Genomic DNA, 19,352 nt, shown 5'->3' on the forward strand with positions numbered 1-19,352 from the left:
TATAGTATTCAGTACAGTAACATGTTATACAGGTTTATAGTCTAGGAGCAATAGGCTGTACCATACAGACTAGGCGTGTAGTGCCATCCAGTTTTAAGTATACTCTATGATGTTTGCATAATGACAAAATCACCTAAGGATGCTTTTCTCAGAAAGTATCAAATGTAAATGTAATTCGACTGAGATGTGACTGAATAGTCAATGTAGTATATACAGCATATATATTTATACATTATATATACTAATATATAATGTCTACATAGTGTATATATGCAATGTAAACACCAGAAAAAAAAGAGAAGAAAATAAAGTTCACACAAGTACTTTGAAGATGATTCAGTAAAAGGACCTTAGTAATACTAAAAATATTTATACCTAGATAATGCCAGACTATTAGATTTCAGAACTTATAAAATAGGTAATTTAAAACATTACCTATAAATTTTTAAAATTCAAATTAAAACTTCATGAAATTCAAAAACTCACACTTCAGGAAGATAGTGGTATTTCTGAAGAGGATCTTTCCAAAACTAAAATAATTTTTCCCCTGCAAACATAAAGGAAAGATAATTAGCCTCAGATGGCTTCAATTACCAAAGCATCATATAACTAAGACTGCTAGAAATTCCAACTTAACTTAAATCTTTATGGGACGTACCCCTTAATCAGTTCATTCCCTTTACTCACCAATCACTGCTCAGAATAACCAATCATTTTTTCTAATGAACTATTCTGTGTGCAAATAACTAGAGTTTTATTTTCAAATCTAAAAAGACTTAACTATTAACCATTTTAGTAACAAGTAAAAACCTAATTGAACACCTGAAAATCTTCACCACTGAACAAAAGTATAACGTTTACCATAATAAAAGCCCAAATAAGATTTGGACATTACAATCAGTGAGCAGAGCAGAATGAAACAAAAAGGCCAACGTAGGTTTAATGGGGCTTATGCTTTTCAGCATTTCCTCCCTGCATCTGGTTTTTGTCTGCTCACAGGACTATATCTGTTACTGAAATTAGGTTTAAAATGGGTAAGGGGCAGAAAGGGTCAACCCATGTAGTTAATTATCCAAATGAAAGACTAGCCTTACCACATTAAATTTTAAGTACTATTTCTTCCATTTTAACCATTCCCATGTTAAAACACATTTCTTAAATCTCTATGCTTTCTAGCCACACAGTAAAGCTTAGAATAGCCATTCCAAAGTTGAAGCGAAGTCGAACCATCTCGTAAGCAGAATTACCCAGGGACCAAGAAGTGCAGAGGAAGAAAAAGAAAGAAAGAAATGAAGACTCCTATTTACATATCTTTCTTATCCAACCCGGGGACACTGGATTCTGTGAAACATCTGAAAGATAAACAACTCTCCGTTTGTACATCAAGTTTACATCTCAAGTCAGGCACTGAAAGTTCTGTTTTTCTGATAAGAAGCCGCTCCACCACTCCTTTCTGTTGCTGAAGTGGCCCTTACATTCCCGCCAGCCTAATCACAGAAGTGCGCGGCTTTCCACTCCAGGGAGGTGGGTCCCAGTTGGCTAGCCACACAGACCATTCCAGCAACCCCACCCCTTTTGAAGAGACTTTTGCGGAACCTTCATGGACCCCTTGGGCCGCCGTAGCCCCACCCCTCGCTCCTCTAGGTTCAGACGTTAGTGAAGTGAATACTCACCGACGGTATCGGAATGTGCCATTTGGACCGGTCGGCAGCAGCTACGGTTGCCGGTCCCGCACTGAAAAACGACAGTGGTGACGGGTGAGCTCCCAGAAGCAGAAGAATGACAGGCAACACCTGAAGCCACGCAGCCGCCGCCATCTTCACAGCCGTGGAGTGCCTACCGAAAGCATTTCACCCTTTTCCGGTTCGTCCCGCCTTCTTCCGGCTCTGCTCTAAGGGCGGGATTATCCGGGTCCTGGAAACGTCGCGGGGCTTGTTTGCTGTGCGGCGTAGCGGCGTCTCTCTCAGACAGTCGTCTGTGCGCCGTGAGACTTTGGACCTACTGCGCAGGCGTCATCCGGTTGGAACCTGGTCAGCTGGGTTAGAGAGATCGCTACATGCCAGCCTGGCCTGAGTCTTTTCTGTCTCCCAGCCGTTAAAGGTTTTAGGACCAGGCAGGCACCCCGTGCAGGATTTGGCTCTCTACTTCCGCTCGCCCCAGCCCTTCATCCCTTCTAAGTCAGTGTCAGACTTTGGGGCCAGAAAGTCTGGAAAAGCCCTAAGCCTGGCTGCCCAAGTGGCGTCTAGTAGTGAGTTCTCCGGTTTGGGTGGTATTTAAGCAAAGGCTGGAATTCGGCGGTGGTGGAGTACACGCGATTCCTAGACTGGGTAGTGTAACAACCTTCAAAGGCCCCTTCTAGCCCTGAAGAGTACGATGCTGCAGTACAATCTGGCTGGAGACCTAGCCTCCAGCAAAGACCCGGCCGGCACTTCCCACTCTTAACCGAAAACGGAGACAGGGTCAGTTTTCAAAATCTGTGGCGTGACCCCGCCACTGAGATGGATCTGCAGATGCTTCGTCCCAGTCAGGGAGGCCGTCTCGGCATTTCCAGGTTCTTAACGCTCTTGGTTTTTACCCTCTAGGACTCATTGCGTACACGCCCTCACCGCCGCCCAGTTTCGGTTCCTAACAAAAGCACGTTCCTCATCAGCCACCCATAATCAAGACAAATTTGCCAAATAAATCATTGTAGAAACGCTAGTTTGGGCCTGAAAAATTCCAGGAGCAAGATACAAGATTTGTCACTCCATGAGAATCTGGAGGGGACTCCCTTCCAAGAAACTTGACGATGAAGTACTGGTTGTAATTTTAGAAAGACACCCAATCGGCTTTTTTAAAAGATCGCCCAGGGCCCTTGTCCTGAGAGCTGGGAGCTGGTCGGAGTGACAGAGAAGCCATGGAAGCAGCTGTGAAAGAGGAAATAAGGTAAAGGCCAAGTGCTTCTGTAGCGAGTGACCCCAGGGTCCCTAGAAACAGGGAATAGTGTTTTAATTGCATTTCTTATTTGCGTATTTGGTATTTGCTGACCTTTATCTTTTCTCTCAGTTCGCGGGAAGTTAGTTGATATTAATAGCCTCTCATAAAATACTTTCAGGATGGTTAAATAGGCCGGGTGCAGTGGCTCACGCAGGTAATCCCACAGCACTTTGGGAGGCCAAGGTGGGAGGATCGCTTGAGTTCAGGAGTTCGAGACCCCCTCCCCGCCCCCTCGGAGTCCCAGCTACTTGGGAGACCACTGGGAGGATGGATTTGGAGGCTGCAGTGGAGCTGTGATCTTGCCACTGCTTGGGCAACAAAGTGAGACCCTGTCTCCAAAAAAAAAGGATGGTTAAATAACATTAACAGTGGAAAAGTTGCAATCAGAACTCTTAACATGTGAATTTCAGGCATGTTGCTTTCCAAATTCATCTATAATCACCCCTTCCTATATCATCCCAGAGTTAATTCTTCGAAGCTGTAAAGAGGAAACAAAAGATTCTCCAATCTTTGTATACTTGATTAAAATAAACTGGGCCGGTTCGCTCATGCCTGTAATCCCAGCACTTTGGGAGGCCTATAGGTGGGCAGATTGCTTGAACCCAGGAGTTCAAGACCAGCCTGGGCAACATGCTGAATCCCTGTCTCTACAAAAATTTTAAAGTTAGCCAGACGTGGTGATGTGGGCCTGTAGTCCCAGCTACTCAGGAGGCTGAGGCAGGAAGATAGCCTGAGCCCAGGAGGCAGCAGTTGCAGCAAGCCAAGATCGTGCCACTTCACTCCAACGTAGGAGGCAGAGCGAGATCCTGTCTCAAAAGAAATTTTTTTAATAAATTAAAATAAACGGACAAAGACTGAGTTCAGTGAAGGACAAACAGTTTTTTAGTATGGCCAAGTATATCTGCCTGGGCTTGTTTTCATAATATTTCGACGTTTGTGTTCAGTCATAGCTTTCTACATAATCATGGACATGCTGACTACAGATGCATTCGGCCACACTAGTGCATGAAAGCCGGTGTAATTTTTTTTTTCTCCTTATAATCTGTAGTTGTTTTAATCAGATGGAGGCTAGTTTAAATACATATACTCAAACTTCAATATACATATATCTCATTCATGTTTTATCCCAGAAACAGCTCTTCTGGAAACTTGGTTTTAAAAAACATGGCCCCTAGTTTGTCACCTCATCTTAAAAAGCAAGAAATTCCCCTTCTACGTCTGTTCTGTTCTTATTCTAGCACCTTGCACCTCTATTAAAGCATTTGTCAGCTTGTATTGTGATTGCTGGTAAAACCCTAACTGATAGCTTGAACACAGTTCATATCTTCCTCAGAGCCCAGCTCTCAGGAAGAATATTCTGAAAATATTTTGTTGAATAAATCGGTGGGTGGGTTATGGTTCTTAGTTTGTCTGGTTGGTTGGTTTTGGTTTGTTCGTTTTGGGATGCTGTTTTGGTTTTCCTCCTTCAGATTTTACTTTTGCAGTCATAGCCTTCAGTCATTATTTCAAAAGAATAGGTCTCATAAGTGACAGTGATCTTTTCCCATTACTTTTGGAGTAATCCCAGAACCTGATGTTTTGTTGTTTACCTCAGAGGATTTACAAAAGGCTATTGTTCTGCAACATAATGTGCTATTATGTTACACTGTGGCCGTGACACAATTTTGCATTGCAGAATAGACTCCAAAGGTTTATTTTGCATGTTCATACTGTCGTTAGAGAAGGTACAAAAGTTGGATTCACAAGCCCTGTGTGAAATAAATTTCTCAAAATGTCTTTTTATTTAGTGTTGAAGATGAAGCTGTAGATAAAAACATTTTCAGAGACTGTAACAAGATCGCATTTTACAGGTAAGGAAAATAAATATAGTAACTAGATCAAAACATCTCTGACAGTATTTCAAAATTGATGCTTATTAAATTTTTGGAACTGATAGACTTTCCAAGGAAAGGATAATTTAATAATTAAGGAAATCATCAGACAGGAGACTCACTTTTAACTTTATACATTTACTCCTGAAGTATTTAAATTTTTCAATAAACAGCTATTTTATTTTAAAAGCCAAAATATTTTTAAACTAGTTTTAAATTTTGACGCTTTGAATAGATAATACTTTTACATGGTTCAAAAATAATATAAAGAGCTATACATTGAAAAATGTTGCTTCCACTCCTGTCCCCTTCTACCCATTCCTCATCTTGTCCCGAGTAACCAAATTTCTTCATTTCTTATTTATCCTTCCAGTATTTTTTTGTAAATACATGTATTTTTATATTACTGCTTTTCTCTTTTTTTAATCACCCCTTTTTATACCAAATAGGTTTTTTTTCCTGCTTTATAGTTTGTTCTGAGGAGAAATTCATATGAGTGCATGGAGATTGTTTCTCCTTTTTACAGCTGCATAATATTCCATGGGGTAGATATACTATTAATATAATTTATTCAGTCTGTCTCTTATTGCTAGACCCTTGGGTTGTTTTTAATCTTTTGCTAAAATAGCACTACCACAATGAAGAGCTATACATAGGTCATTTTCTACACATGCAGGTGTATTTATAGGATACCTTTCTAGGAGTGAGATTACTGGGTCAAAGAGTAAATGCATTTGAAATGTGTTAACTATTACCAGATTTCCCTCCATAGGAATTATACCATTTGTACTCCTATCAACATTATATAAGATTGCCTGGCTGGGCAAGGTGGCTCACACCTGTAATCCCAGCACTTTGGGAGGCCAAGGCAGGCGGATCACCTGAGGTTGGGAGTTTGAGACCAGCCTGACCAACATGCACAAACCCCGTCTCTACTAAAAATACAAAATTAGCCAGGCATGGTGGCGCATGCCTGTAATCCCAGCTACTTGGGAGGCTGAGGCAGGAGAATTGCTTGAACCTAGGAGGCAGAGATTGTGGTGAGCCGAGATCGTGCCATTGCACTCCAGCCTGGGCAACAAGAGTGAAACTCCGTCTAAAAAAAAAAAAGATTGCCTGTTTCTCCAGAGATACAAAAAATATGCCTTTAAAATCTTCATTTTATTTTATTTTTATTCATTTTTTGAGACGGAGTCTCCCTCTGTCACCCAGGCTGGAGTGCAGTGGCGCAATCACTGCCCACCACAACCTCCACCTCCTGGGTTCAAGCGATTCTTCTGCCTCAGCTTCCCGACTAGCTGGGATTACAGGCATGCACCACCACGCCCGGCTAATTTTTTGTATTTTTAGTAGAGAGGGGGTTTCACCATGTTGGTCAGGCTAGTCTTGAACTCCTGACCTCAGATGATCCATCCACCTCGGCCTCCCAAAGTACTGGGATTACAGGCATGAGCCACCACGCCTGGCCATAATCTTCATTTGAACAACAAAAAAAAACAGTCTTTACATGATCTTGAAACTGAAATAATCAAAAATTGTATTATACAGTATAGCTTTCTAACATATTCCCTCTCTGTTTAATAGGAAGAAAAGCGTATTATGTTAATTCTGAACAGGTATCTAGAGGGAAGTCTACAGTGAATGCCTGGTAACCTTGTTAAACCACTAGATTATATTTAATATCCACTAGAAATTATTTAGTTACTATTAAAGTCCATTTTATGGAAAGAGGGAGGGAAATTAACAAGTTCACAAATGTCATCTATGAAAATTGCCCCACCATCTCAAGAAAGACAAGATGTCATCCTTTGAGCAACGTTATAATAATCAATTGTATTAGTATTCTTACTAATACTCATCTTATTAGCATTCTAATAATAAAGTTCCTGATTAGCACTTTATTATAGTACTAATACTGTTTGTGCCCTGAAATTCACTGAATATCATAGTGAATTTTAATGACTTCCACATGATAATATAGTCTTTTGGATACTGACAATCACAAATAATTATTAAGCATCTGCATACTCCGTATCTATAGGCGTCAGAAACAGTGGCTTTCCAAGAAGTCCACCTATCAGGCATTACTGGACTCAGTCACAACAGATGAAGACAGCACCAGGTTCCAAATCATCAATGAAGCAAGTAAGGTGAGATGGAAGTATTTTCTACAGAGAATAATTTGTTTCTGTATTTATTGGGCCTGAATGAAGTAAATTTCTACAAAAGCCAATTAAAGCTATGTATGCTTCAAAAATAAACCTCTTTAGAAAAGGAATATCAGCCTTTTAGTGATTAGTGGCTTACGCCTGTAATCCCAGCACTCTGGGAGGCAGAAGCGGGCAGATTGCTCGAGCCCAGGAGTTCGAGACCAGCCTGGGTAACATGGCGAAAACCCATCTCTATAAAAAGTACAAAAAATTATCCAGGCACAGTGGTGTATGCCTGTAGTCCCAGCTACTCAGGAGGCTGAGGTGGGAGGATCTCTTGAGCCCGGGAGGTCGAGGCTGCAGTGAGCTATGATAGTGCCACTGCACTTCAGCCTGGGTGACACAGCAAGATCCTCCCTCAAAAAAGAACAAAGAAAGAAAGAAAATGAATGTCATCTTTTCGTATCTATACTAATAATATTGTAATAGGTATATGAATATAAGTATATAGATTGCCTGTGTATCAGATGTTTTCCTAAATGTCTTACAAATATTATTTCCTTTTGTTTAGTCTTCGTAACACATCTAAGAGGTACATTATATTATCCCAATTTTCAGATAAGGAAAATGAAGTCTGGAAAATCACTTGCCCAAAGTCTCACATTTAGTAACCAAAATTTTCTCCTGCATCTGTCAGACGCTGTCACCCACGTGCTTTCTAACACTATTACACAATGCCCATTTGCATGTGTAGCCTGAGCAAGGTACAAATTCAGGGTATGTCCAAATCTCAAAATGCAGGTGGGCCAGGGGGAACAGGCAAAAGGACTATGCAGTTGAAAACCCAAGTAACAAGTGTTCCCTCACCTGAGCTGCTTCACTAGAGGTTACCATAGTTTTTGCCTAGTGAGAGGGTTAGGGAAGTATATCTTAAGTGCTTTATCTCACCCGTGAAGTTGTCATGTTACTTTAGATGGGCCAGTCATAGAGGAAGCACTATGGGCTGTGCTAGGAAGTGTGACTGTGCACTACTGCCTGATGCCCTCAACCTGACCTTCACTTTCAGATCCTCCCTGCATTCTAAAGGCATCCTAAGTTTCTAAGGCCTCTGAGACCAATCTGACTTAACTGGTAATTCATATCACTGAAAGACAGTTAAGGCCATTAGGTCTGGGTCCCATAACTGCTTGTATAATAACGGCACCAACTCACTAACAAGTCCCAGTTCTGGGAAGCTGACATTCGTGGCAAAGCTGTGAACTATGTGACTACTATAGTTCCTGCCCTGCAGCGCTGTACTGATATTCGTGGGTTCTCCATAATAATTGTAAGGCCTTTAATTTAGAAATGGGTCCAAACTTTATTCCCAGACAGAAAGAACAATTGTACAGTAAGGAAAACTACCTTCATTATGGAGTTTTAGAGATTTTAGTCATATGGAATCTTCATCCATAACTTTCTTGCCCAAATTCAAAATATGAGCTAGAATCATATCAACAGTTCTGTGTTCTTTATCCCCATCCCCTGTCCTCAACTTCTACAACATAGTTATTGTGGCAGTACATTTAGCTCATCTCTCTTAGCTGCACAGATGGGGCAGTTAGCCTTTCTCCAAAATCTAGTGCTGATTCTTACACCACCCATTTTTCTGGAGTAATTTTCCTCCTTGCCTAGTGTGTTTGATACATTTGAGTTCTCAGCTCATGGTACCCCCAAAGCCATAGGTCCTCTAATGCTGATTCAGGTCTCCCTTTATATTCTTATTTATATATGTTTTTTATATATCCTTTTGTAGCCTAGTTTGGTAACTGTTCATGGAGAAAAAAATGGGGCAGCACTAATTTCCTTCCTGGAGAGCCAACCACTGTTTGCATGTGGTCTAATAGCCTGACACCCGGCCAGACCCTTCTATTCAGGGTCAGCAGAAGCAGTTGGCTCCAGGAAATGCATCAAGTCCATCAGAGGCCTTCCAGGAGTCTTTAGGCCTTGGCCAGATGTCAAGAACCTTTCTGTCACGTTTTTCTTCTCATTGTCTCATTTTCTTTCCTGTTTCCATTGTGTCTAACCTGAGAGAGTTGTAGTTGTCCATAGTCAGAGCAAGAATCCCTATCCATTCTTGAGGATGCTTAGTATATTGAGCACCTGGTCATGAAGACGTGCTGAGGTAAAGTAAATGAGGCAAAATCACCCGGAATATCAGTGGTGAGCCGAAATGAAAATTCTCAACACAGCGTGATACCAGTTTGCGGTGGACACCCACATATGCCATTTCACGTTACTGTAGATCAGTTTCTCTTTTTGGATCCTGAAAAAGTGAGGGACAACGCTCTTCAGGTCAGGTGCCAGGACCAGAGCCCAACAACTCTGGATGCCTTCAAAGGCAAAGAAACCACAGTCCAGGAGGAGACACAGGATCTCAGCACAAGACAGCACCTGGCTCAAAAGGAAGCTGAGGAGCCTGATAAACAAGGACAAATTACCTGGGACATCAGCAACGTAGCTCCCAAGACTGAGAACTTTGAGGACCTCTTGGAACAAACTCCATGCTCAGGTATTAGAAATATGAGAACCACATAGGGAATCTGCATGCCCTGATCTCAGGCAAATGTATGCAAATACATATTTCGGGAGATCACCCTGAAATTCTGCGCTGAACTCCATTTTAATGTCCTCCTTGTCATGTGGTGTTGAGATGACTAGTAGGTACATAAGGTTTCATGCCCTCTGTCAGTCTGTTAGGGACAACAAAGGTGATGGTGATCACTAATGTTGCCTGCATCTTATATGCAGCTCATTGCATAGTGAAAGAGCCTCTATTAGGCCAGGCGTGGTGGCTCACGCCTATAATCCCAGCACTTTGGGAGGCCAAAGCAGGCAGATCACTTGAGGCCAGGAGTTTGAGACCAGCTATGGCCAACATGGCAAAACCCCATCTCTACTAAAAATACAAAAATTAGCCAGGCAGGGTGATGCATGCCTGTAATCCCAGCTACTCCAAAGGCTGAGACATGAGAATCACTTGACCCTGGGAGGCAGAGGTTGCAGTGAGCCAAGATGGTGCCACTGCACTGCTGCCTGGGCAACACAGACACTGTCCAAAAAAAATTGACCTAAAACATGACAAAGACAGCATGGAAAAAGAAAATTACAGATTAACTTACTTATGAACATAAATTTAAAAATTGTGAAGGCTGTACTAATAAAGTGAATCCTTCAGGATAGTAGAAAATAATTATTGTGACCGAGAGGTTATACATATACATTGATTAAATTGCCAAGCTGCAAAAGTCTTGAGAAACAGTCTCTTTTAAATTCCTGTTTAGGCCAGGTGCAGTGGCTCATGCCTTTAATCCCAGCACTTTGGGAGGCCCAGGCAGATGGATCTCCTGAGGTCAGGGGTTTGAGACCAGACTGATCAACATGGTGAAACCCCATCTCTACTAAAAATACAAAAATAAGGCCGAGTGCGGTGGCTAACACCTATAATCCCAGCACTTTGGTAGGCTGAGGTGGGCAGATCACGAGGTCAGGAGTTCAAGACCAGCCTGACCAACATGGTAAAACCCGTCTCTACTAAAAATAACAAAAATTAGCCAGGCATGGTGGCATGTGCCTGTAGTCCCAGCTACTCAGGAGGCTGAGGCAGGAGAATTGCTTGAACCTGGCAGTCAGAGGTTGCAGTGAGCCAAGATTGTGCCACTGCACCCTCAGCCTGGGCAACACAGTGAGACTCTTGTCTCAAAAAAAAAATTTTTTAATAACAAAGAACTTCTATTAAAAATGGTTTCTGGGATAAGATGGGTGTTTCAAGGAGATTGCACATTAAGATATGGTATGAGTGTGATCTGAAGTTTTAAAATAAGCTGCATACATCCACTTATTCAGAATGATAGCTTTTTATTTCAGGTCAAGAGGGACAGCCCAGAGTCTAAGAGGATCATATTCAGCTCACAGCTGCAGTTCTCAAATTACACTGATCAGGCAGATTCTGACAAATCCAACACTCTTGGTGCCTGCCTGCCCCTACACCTTTAAAACCCTTAAAGCAGTAACTTTGGAGTTGTCAAGATTTGTTAATTTTTGAATTTCTCCCTCTCAATTCCCTTCCCCAATCTGCTCCTTAATAAACAACCAGGAAGCAGAACCAAGCTTCATTCAACATTGGGTTAGGCTGCCATAACCAAATATCACAGGCTGGGCAGCTTACACAACAGATGTTTATTTCTCGCAGTTCTGAAGGCTGTAAATTCCAAGATCAAGGTGCTAGCAGCTTCACTGTCTGGTGAGGGCTCTCTTCTTGGTTTGTAGATGGCTGCCTTCTTCTTGTGCCCTCGCATAGTGGAGAGAGAGTGTGTATACAAGCTCTCCCATCTTTTCTTATAAGGGCACTAATCCATTCCTGAGGACTTCCTCAACCTCGTTACCTCATCTAAACCTAATTACCTCCCAAGGGCTTCATCTCTGAATACCATCATATTGTGGGTTAGGGCTTTAATAGGAAATTTTGGGAAGACACCATTCAGTCCATAGCAAACATGATGTTCCAGGACATAGATCTGTTCCAAAACAAGCTAGAATGTTGACCTTTGTGTTGTGGCAAGGTCGGAACGTCCAGGCTTTGGAGAAAAGCTGGTTGCATGTTCAGATGCATAAGTTTTCTCACATAGGGTCCTAATATAGTGTTGTGCTTATTCCTGATGACAGAATAATCAGGTAGATATTTAGTAAAGAAGTTTCCAGAAAATAGAAAGTGATCAGGAAAGTGTTGACTGCTTTCGTAGAACTCAGTTGTTGTTGTTGTTGTTTTCCTACTACTATCAGTTTTCTATCTTCAGTGAAAATTTGGTCTGGATTGAGAAAGAGAGATCTAGTCTTGTGATCTAGGCAAAGGAAAATGTATGCTGTCTTGTGAGTCTGGCTTAAATAGCATTGCTAGCAAGGATGTCTGGAGCAATCTACTTTATATTGCTAATTATGATGCTTTCTCATGATATAGGTGACCATTTGGCAACACGTTTATTTTCTTTTGCAGCCTGTTTGCAAGGTTTCACCAGAGACAACACTTCCAGCAGCTTCTCCGAGGATGCAGGAATATCTCTGAGCACCTCTGTGAAGTTACCCCTTGCCTCTTCATCTAAGCCTAAAGAAAATGAAGCTTTGCCCAACCAGCCACCTTCTCAGCAGATGAGGCACAACTACCGCTTGTTAGCCAGTACTGTGTCTGCAGAAATGGCCAGGAACAGGCAGCTAATTTGGGAACTGGCCAGACAATCAGAAGCACACCTGGACAGGCCAGTTGTCCTTGGGGAACAGGCCAGTGCCCAGCGTGAGGTTGCCAGTATTCTTTGTAGAAAATCAGTGCTTGCAATAAACCAACTGGCTGCAACTGTAGAAGGGACGATTAGTGTCCTACAGCAATTTAAGGAACTATTAGACCATTCTCTGGATCCCGGGAGGTCTTGATCACAGCTGGTAGAGGTGGCCGCTCACTGTTCTATGTCTTTTAGGTTAACAGTTCTTTACATAACAGTGAAGAGTCCTGGTGCCTCAGGAAAAGCAAGATCAACCTACCAAGGAAGAGTTGATGGAGTCATAATTTTCCTACTTAACACCCACTGCAAATTTAAATATGTGTTCTAGGGCTGTTTGTTAATTCTATTATGGTCTTTACTAATTGTGATTCCCAGTTCTGGGCGAATAAAAAGTTTTTGTTTTAATGTAATTGTGATCAACACTATGCTTGAAGACATAGACAAAGCTATTTCTACCACCATGATGTTTACAAAATATCTGGTATTTTCGCCTATATGGCCATTAAAAAAACTAGATTTGTGGATAACAAACCACCAAGTTTTAATTGTTTTTATTTAATAAGGGAGAAATAAGACAGAAAAAGAGAATTAATACTCTTTTTCCCAGACTGAGAGGTGGGCTTCTAAGTAAAGGTATATGAAAAACTGAGTAGAGGCTTGTAGTACTAAAATGAACCTCCAAAATTTATTCTTTTCTCTGAGGATTTATCTCAGCTTCTCTGTGTAATTGGATATTAACACATCTTAAATTTTTTAAAGAGATGGGGTCTCACTGTGTTGCTCAGGCTGGAGTGCAGTGGTTACTCACAGGTGCAGTCATGGCACACTGTAACCTCAAACTACTAGGCTCAAGCAATCCTCTTGCCTCAGCCCCACTGAGTAGCTGGGGCTATATGCATGTACCACCCACTGGCATGTCTTAAATACTTCTAAGGGAGCAAAACACATGCTCTCTCACCTCATTTTAACTATCCATTTAAAATTATTAGATGTATGTTCATTTTACATAAATTGACCTGGCTACAATTGAGTGTAACTACTTATATTATCTAAGGATTAATACTAGATTCTCAATTTAAGCAGTCCAGCATCTCTAACTTCTTAATGTATTTTTTCATTGTCATTTCCAATCATCACTAACAGGAGGAAGAGATTTGATAGTTTATTTGTATATTATTTTATTTATAAATATCCAGCAGGTCCTAGCAAATAGGAAAGGAATATCTACAAATGTTTACTGTTTTAGGTAGAAGAATATAACAGTCATGTCCAAACTTTTTGAAAGAGCAAGGATGTAGTGGAAGGATTGGGAAAGAACTGGCAGTTAAGCCTCAGGGAAGTGGCTTTTAAACTGTCATCCACAGAGCCCTGAGGTTTCAACAGAGGTGACTTAGGACTCAATACAGGGAAGGCAGGGGACTCTAAGGTGGGACACTGAGCCATTCCCCACTGTCTTTAACCCAAGTGGCTTTACTTATTGGACTTCTGGGAGTCTGCTGATATTTAAAAAAAAGAAAGAAAGAAAAAACACATGAGCCCAGATCATAGGAGGAAATGCATACTAAGGTCTAAGGAAAGTAGAGCCTGGACCAAGAAAGCTATGTTGGTGATAATAAGAGATAAGGCACAGTGGCTCATACCTGTAATCATAGCACTCTGGGAGGCTGAGGCAGGAGGATCACTGGAGGTCAGGAGTTTGAGACCAGCCTGGTCAACATGGTGAAACCCCATCTCTATTAAAAATACAAAAATTAGCCTGGTGTGATGGCATGCACCTGTAATTCCAGCTACTCAGGAGGCTGAGGCACAAGAATCTCTTGAACCTAGGAGGCAGAGGTTGCAGTGAGCCAAGATTGCGCCACTGCACTCCAGCCTGGGTGACAAAGCAAGACTCCATCTCAAAATAAATAAATACATAAATTTAAAGAAAGAATGACTGTAAATATTGCTAAATTTCAGAGTGATTTTTGCTAAAATTAGATTGCTAAATTAAAATGAGGATTAACTCTGATTTATACATGAAGTCATTGTAGTGAAAACAGGGTTATTGCTCTCTTTTCCCCCCTGGGCTGCAGCCTCAGGAACAGAACATACAGATCAGTCTTTGGTTTAAACAAAAATTAGGTTTTTTTTTTTTTTGTAGAGAAAGCTGTTTTACTAAAAATGGGACAATCTCTGAGTGAATAACTAAATGTAAATTGTTAATCATATATAGGCAGACCACCTATATGCCCCCTGCTTAGGAAGTTCTTGCCCATTTTTGCCTACTCAAAGTCTTACTAATTCCTAAAGGCCCTGCTTAAATCTCTATTCCTCTAGAGAAATGTCCAGAACTTCTAACCCTACAGTCATCATTAATAACCCTTCTTAATCTCTTGCCTTTCTGTTTTAAAACTTATCACAGAATGCTCTGTGTTAGCTTTGCATCTCTTTTATCTCCTCCAATTTCAGCCTCCCCAAAAGTTCAATCATTGCAATAATAGATGCCAAATAAATGTTAATTGAATGGAATTTGAGAGAGCAGTGGAAACACATGTTTAAATAGTGAGAAAATACATAATCTAACAGAATTTGAACTTTGTACTTGGACATATTTCCAAATGTTAAAATTTTGATTGTACACTAAAAGTAGTTTAAATACATAAAAGAACATTAAACATGCAAGCAGTAATTACAGTATGATCACTATTGCATCATAACCCTGCCTTAGAATATCTAGAAAAGGATCCACAGCCATAGCACTGTTTACTTGTTCACTGTTCATTATCATGTTACAGTTTAACTGCCCTGATTGCTTCCCTGTTTTCGCAAGAGGCAAAGTTCCAGTAACATCATGTTTTTGGTGCTGGCTTGGTATTCTTCATATTTCTTATCTTTTACTTGCACCACATTGTACCCATTCTAAGCTATGTCACACAACTTACCGAGTTTAGCTGTCATTTAACAGACATAATAGTAACAACACAGGCACCCAGTAGTAACCAAAATTTGGCATCATACTTCGTGAGGAAATAGCAATTGACTAGTGTGGCATGGCCCACCAGTTGAAAACCATGGTCTTAAAATATTTTTCTAGGTGCTCATTTTGTAGCCTGAGTCCTGTCATTTCTGTTCTCCTAGAGCTTCTTGTTCTGTGTTTTATTTTTCAAATTCTGTATTATCTTCATGGTTCTACATTGTTTCCGTGTCCCACGGTAGGCAGAATTTTACTTAGGTTCCCCAGCCTCTTGTAAAAGTTCCCCGGGTCTATTTTCCCAGCTGTGAAAAATCGATTCCAGTTTGATTTTAGTGCACCAAGCCTCCTTTCATCCACCACTAGAGAACTCCAATGATCATCATTTTATTCTGTACTGTTTTCTCTTCTGTAGCCTGCCACCCTTCATCTTTCATCCAGCTGGAATCTAGTTACTCTGCTTTTAACAGGCAAACTCTTATTCTTAATGTATCTGTAGTTTATCATAGATACAGTAGCCACATGTCCCAATCTTCCAAGGCAAGTTTCAGTTTATGCCTGTCTTTCAGTGTAATTATTAATAGAGACTTCTTTCACTCTGAAGATCCTGGTTTGACAATTGTATGTTCACCTAGCCACAGAACACATAGAAGATATTTCTTGTTGCTGCTGTAGCTATAGCCAAGCAAGTACATACATAAACTGGGGAGCTTTTTTTTTTAATTGCCATTTTTCTCCAATTTGCTTGGCCTATCATAATTGAAACAAATACTTTCCTAATTATTGCAATTGGTGCAAAATTGGCCATCACTTGGGTAACCTGTTGAAGGTAATCTCTTGTATCTGTTTCCAGGTTCCTCTCCTGGCTGAAATTTATGGTATAGAAGGAAACATTTTCAGGCTTAAAATTAATGAAGAGACTCCTCTAAAACCCAGATTTGAAGTTCCTGATGTCCTCACAAGCAAGCCAAGCACTGTAAGGTAAGCCAAGGAGCGAGGTATTTTAGAGACACGCTTGATATATTCTTTTATCATATCTTGAGTAATAAATTTTGTTATGTGCACTTCTTATTTTGGCTGCTCAAAACTACAGTCATTTAGGTTGGTGTAAAAGTAATTGTGGTTTTTGCCATTACTTTTAATGTATTCAGTTATTTGGGGATAAGTCTATCCATTTTCCTTATTATCCATTCTGTTTTTTCTTCATCCACCATTTGATTCATCAGGATTTATTTAACGGGGAGAAGCAGAACTTTGATCCCTGCTCTCCTTCTCACAAAGAAAGTGGTTTTATTAGCCAGACTATGGGAGCAAGTAGAAGGAAAGCTACTTATTACTCACTCAGATTAGCAGCAGGGCTCCAGAGATCTAATACGCTAGCCAAACTCCCATACTTACTGTAATTTATACTATTGGACGGACTCACTTAATTAAGGTTATTCTCAGAAGTCTAACATGTAATTTTACTTAGTGTCAAGGTAAATTAATAATCAGTGTCTAGGTGAAAAACAATCTTTGGGGACTAAAGCATTTTCAAGTACCTGCAAAACTTTAATCTGTTCTCATAACACTTTCCAGTGATATTTCAACTCAGTTTTGCCGGTTGGTTTCCATTATATTGTCATATTATTTCACTAAAGGAATATCAGATTATGCCAGATGCTTTCATTTTTACTATATCATTACTGTAGTTTTATGTAGATTATTTTTTCCATGAAAATCTTATAAAAGGTCAATACATTATAATGAGAAATGAATTCAGTTATGATAGAATCATCAAAAGTTTAAAATATATCTATTCACTGAGCCACACTATATGCCAATAACTTAGTAAACATAATTTTTTTAATTTAATTTTTTCTTTTAATAGAGACAGAGTCTTGCTGTGTTACCCCAGCTGGTATCAAACTCCTGGCCTCAAATGATTCTCCCTCCTCTTCCTCCCAAAGTGTTGGGGTTATCGGCATGAGCCACCATGCCTGCCCTAAATAAGAACTTAAAAGAGACTGTTTCTCAAGGCTTTTGCAGTTTGACAATTGAATCAATGCATACATATAACCTCCTGGCCACAGTATGTTATTTTCTACTATCCTGAAGGATAGTACAGCCTTCACAATTTTTACACTTGTGTTCATAAGTAAGTTAATCTGTAATTTTCTCTTTCCGTGCTGTCTTTGCCATGTTTTAGGGTCCAGGTGATAATTCACTTGGTATGGTAAATATGATATTAATTCTGCTTCTGTACTGAGTTCTTTCTAGAGGGCCTTTGGCTACTGTAGTAACTGGAAAGCTAAAAACTACATTTCTTCATTTCCCAGACTCCCTTGTAGCCACAGGTTCTGATATAATTCAGTTTCCACCAATCAGATGCACTTAAAAAAACCTTGATTTCAGAACTGAGTTCCCCGTTTTGCTTATATGGATTTGGCACCTGTAGAGTGGCTCTAAGGCCATTAGTTAAGGCCATGATTTACACATCTCTGAATCATAGCTAAGGTGGCATGATCCTAGAGCCCAGCAGTTGTCATAGTGACTTCTGATAACTCAACTTCCTGATTCTAGCTAAGATAGAAGGTCAGTTGGCCATACAGTTACACAGTATTGTTCTAGGGGGTCATTCCTGGACATGCAGCCTGGAACCTACTACCTCAACCCTTCCCGTGATGTTGTAAGCAACAAATTATCCATATGAAGTCATTTATTTTCTGCTTAAAATAGCCAGAGTTGTTTTTGTTTTCTACAATTGAGCCTTGGTTGATAAAGTAGTTGGTATTATAAATGAATATAAGCAACAGCCTCTCAAGGATGGGAGTATGAGATTGGCTGGCTGACCTAGCTGGATTTGGAGGCAGTGAGGATGTATTTACCTATAGAGGATGGGATACTACTGTTACAGGCTGAATTGTGTTATCCCAAAATTCAGGTGTTGAGCCCTAACCTCTAGTACCTCAGAATGTGACTATATTTTGAGATAGGGTCTTTAAAGCAGTAAATAAGTTAAAATGGGATGATTAGGGTAGGCTCTAATCCATTATACCTGGGTGCCCTTGTAAGAAGAGGAGATTAGGACACAGATGCAGGCACAGAGGGACAACCACGTGAAGACATAGTGATAAGGCAGCCATCTGCAAGCCCAGGAAATAGGCCTCACAAGAAACTCAACTTTCTGACACCTTGATCTTTGACTTCTAGCCTCAAAAATTATGAGAAAATAAATTTCTGTTGTTCAAGCTACCCAGTTTCTGATATTTTCTTATGGCAGCCCTGCCAAACTAATAGAACTAATAATAGACCACAAAATTCTGTGGCAATGTTACTTAAATGACCACTGGTGGTCAACTAAAATAAAGTGGCCCATTGAAAGCAGACCAAGAGGTAGGGCCGTACTGCATTCTGATTATCATGCAGAATTCAGAGCTCTGAGGTGGCTTGGCTGCTACAACTTCACTGAAGAGTTTAAAGAAAGAAAACAATAGTCTCAGGGCTTTAAATTCTTAGCTCAAGGTATTGTCAGAAGAGTGTTAATTTTCTGTGACAATCCTAAAAGTCCTCATATCTTCTGTAGCTGCAGGTACATATAGCTGAAAATCAGATGCAGAGTTTGATATTGCGGGTCACTGAATTAGTCCATAAGTTAATTTCAGGCATTAACTGGGAAAACGTAGGACTCCTCAAAATTGAATAGCAGGCTGAGTGCAGTGGTTCACACCTGTAATCCCAATACTTTGGGAGGCCAAGGCAGGAGGATTGCTTGAGGTTAAGGGTTGTAGACCAGACTGGACAACAAAGTAAGACTGCATCTCTATAAAAAATTAAAAAACTAACCAGGCATGGTAGCACACACCTGTTGTCCTAGCTACTCAGGAGGCTGTGGTGAAAGGATCACTTGACCCCAGTGGTTTAAGGCTGCAGTTAACTATGATCGCACCACTGCACTCCAGCCTGGGTGATGGAGCAAGACCCTGTCTCTAAAAAAATAAACAATTTTTTTTAAAAATTGAATAACAATATTTGGGAAGAGTTGGGTAATTCTAAATAGTCAAACCTCAAAATTTCACTGGCCCTCCCATTTCAGCAGAAGCAACCCCTC

The 19,352-nt window shown here is 40.5% G+C and overlaps 2 protein-coding genes across 20 annotated transcripts in view; one reads left to right on the plus strand and one right to left on the minus strand.

The window, feature by feature from the left end:
* Positions 1-1,817, minus strand: part of TMEM87A (transmembrane protein 87A) — a 62,501-nt gene extending 60,684 nt beyond the window's left edge. For all 3 annotated transcript variants that reach the window (XM_055098323.2, XM_055098322.2, XM_008973229.4), the window contains exons 1-2: positions 1,674-1,817; positions 487-547 (exon numbers count right to left, since the gene is read on the minus strand). In XM_055098323.2, the coding sequence (XP_054954298.1) occupies positions 487-547; positions 1,674-1,817 (205 nt within the window). The remainder of the gene's footprint in view (positions 1-486; positions 548-1,673) is intronic.
* LOC100984344 (calpain-3) overlaps positions 1,617-19,352 on the plus strand; it is a 145,131-nt gene continuing 127,395 nt past the window's right edge. For 3 of the 17 annotated variants that reach the window (XR_004666487.3, XM_055098321.2, XM_063596576.1), the window contains exons 1-4: positions 1,678-2,925; positions 4,764-4,826; positions 6,889-6,997; positions 16,116-16,243. Coding sequence is in view for 16 of the 17 variants with exons in the window: in XM_055098321.2 (XP_054954296.2) it covers positions 2,897-2,925; positions 4,764-4,826; positions 6,889-6,997; positions 16,116-16,243 (329 nt within the window). In the remaining variant the exon portion in view is untranslated. Of the gene's footprint in view, positions 2,926-4,763; positions 4,827-6,431; positions 6,464-6,888; positions 6,998-9,331; positions 9,549-12,029; positions 12,841-16,115; positions 16,244-19,352 lie in introns of those variants that run through there. The other 14 variants (XM_063596571.1, XM_063596574.1, XM_063596579.1 and 11 more) reach the window with 13 other exon arrangements.

The sequence above is a fragment of the Pan paniscus genome, chromosome 16, assembly GCF_029289425.2.
Source record: "Pan paniscus chromosome 16, NHGRI_mPanPan1-v2.0_pri, whole genome shotgun sequence".
Taxonomy (NCBI): Eukaryota; Metazoa; Chordata; class Mammalia; order Primates; family Hominidae; genus Pan; species Pan paniscus.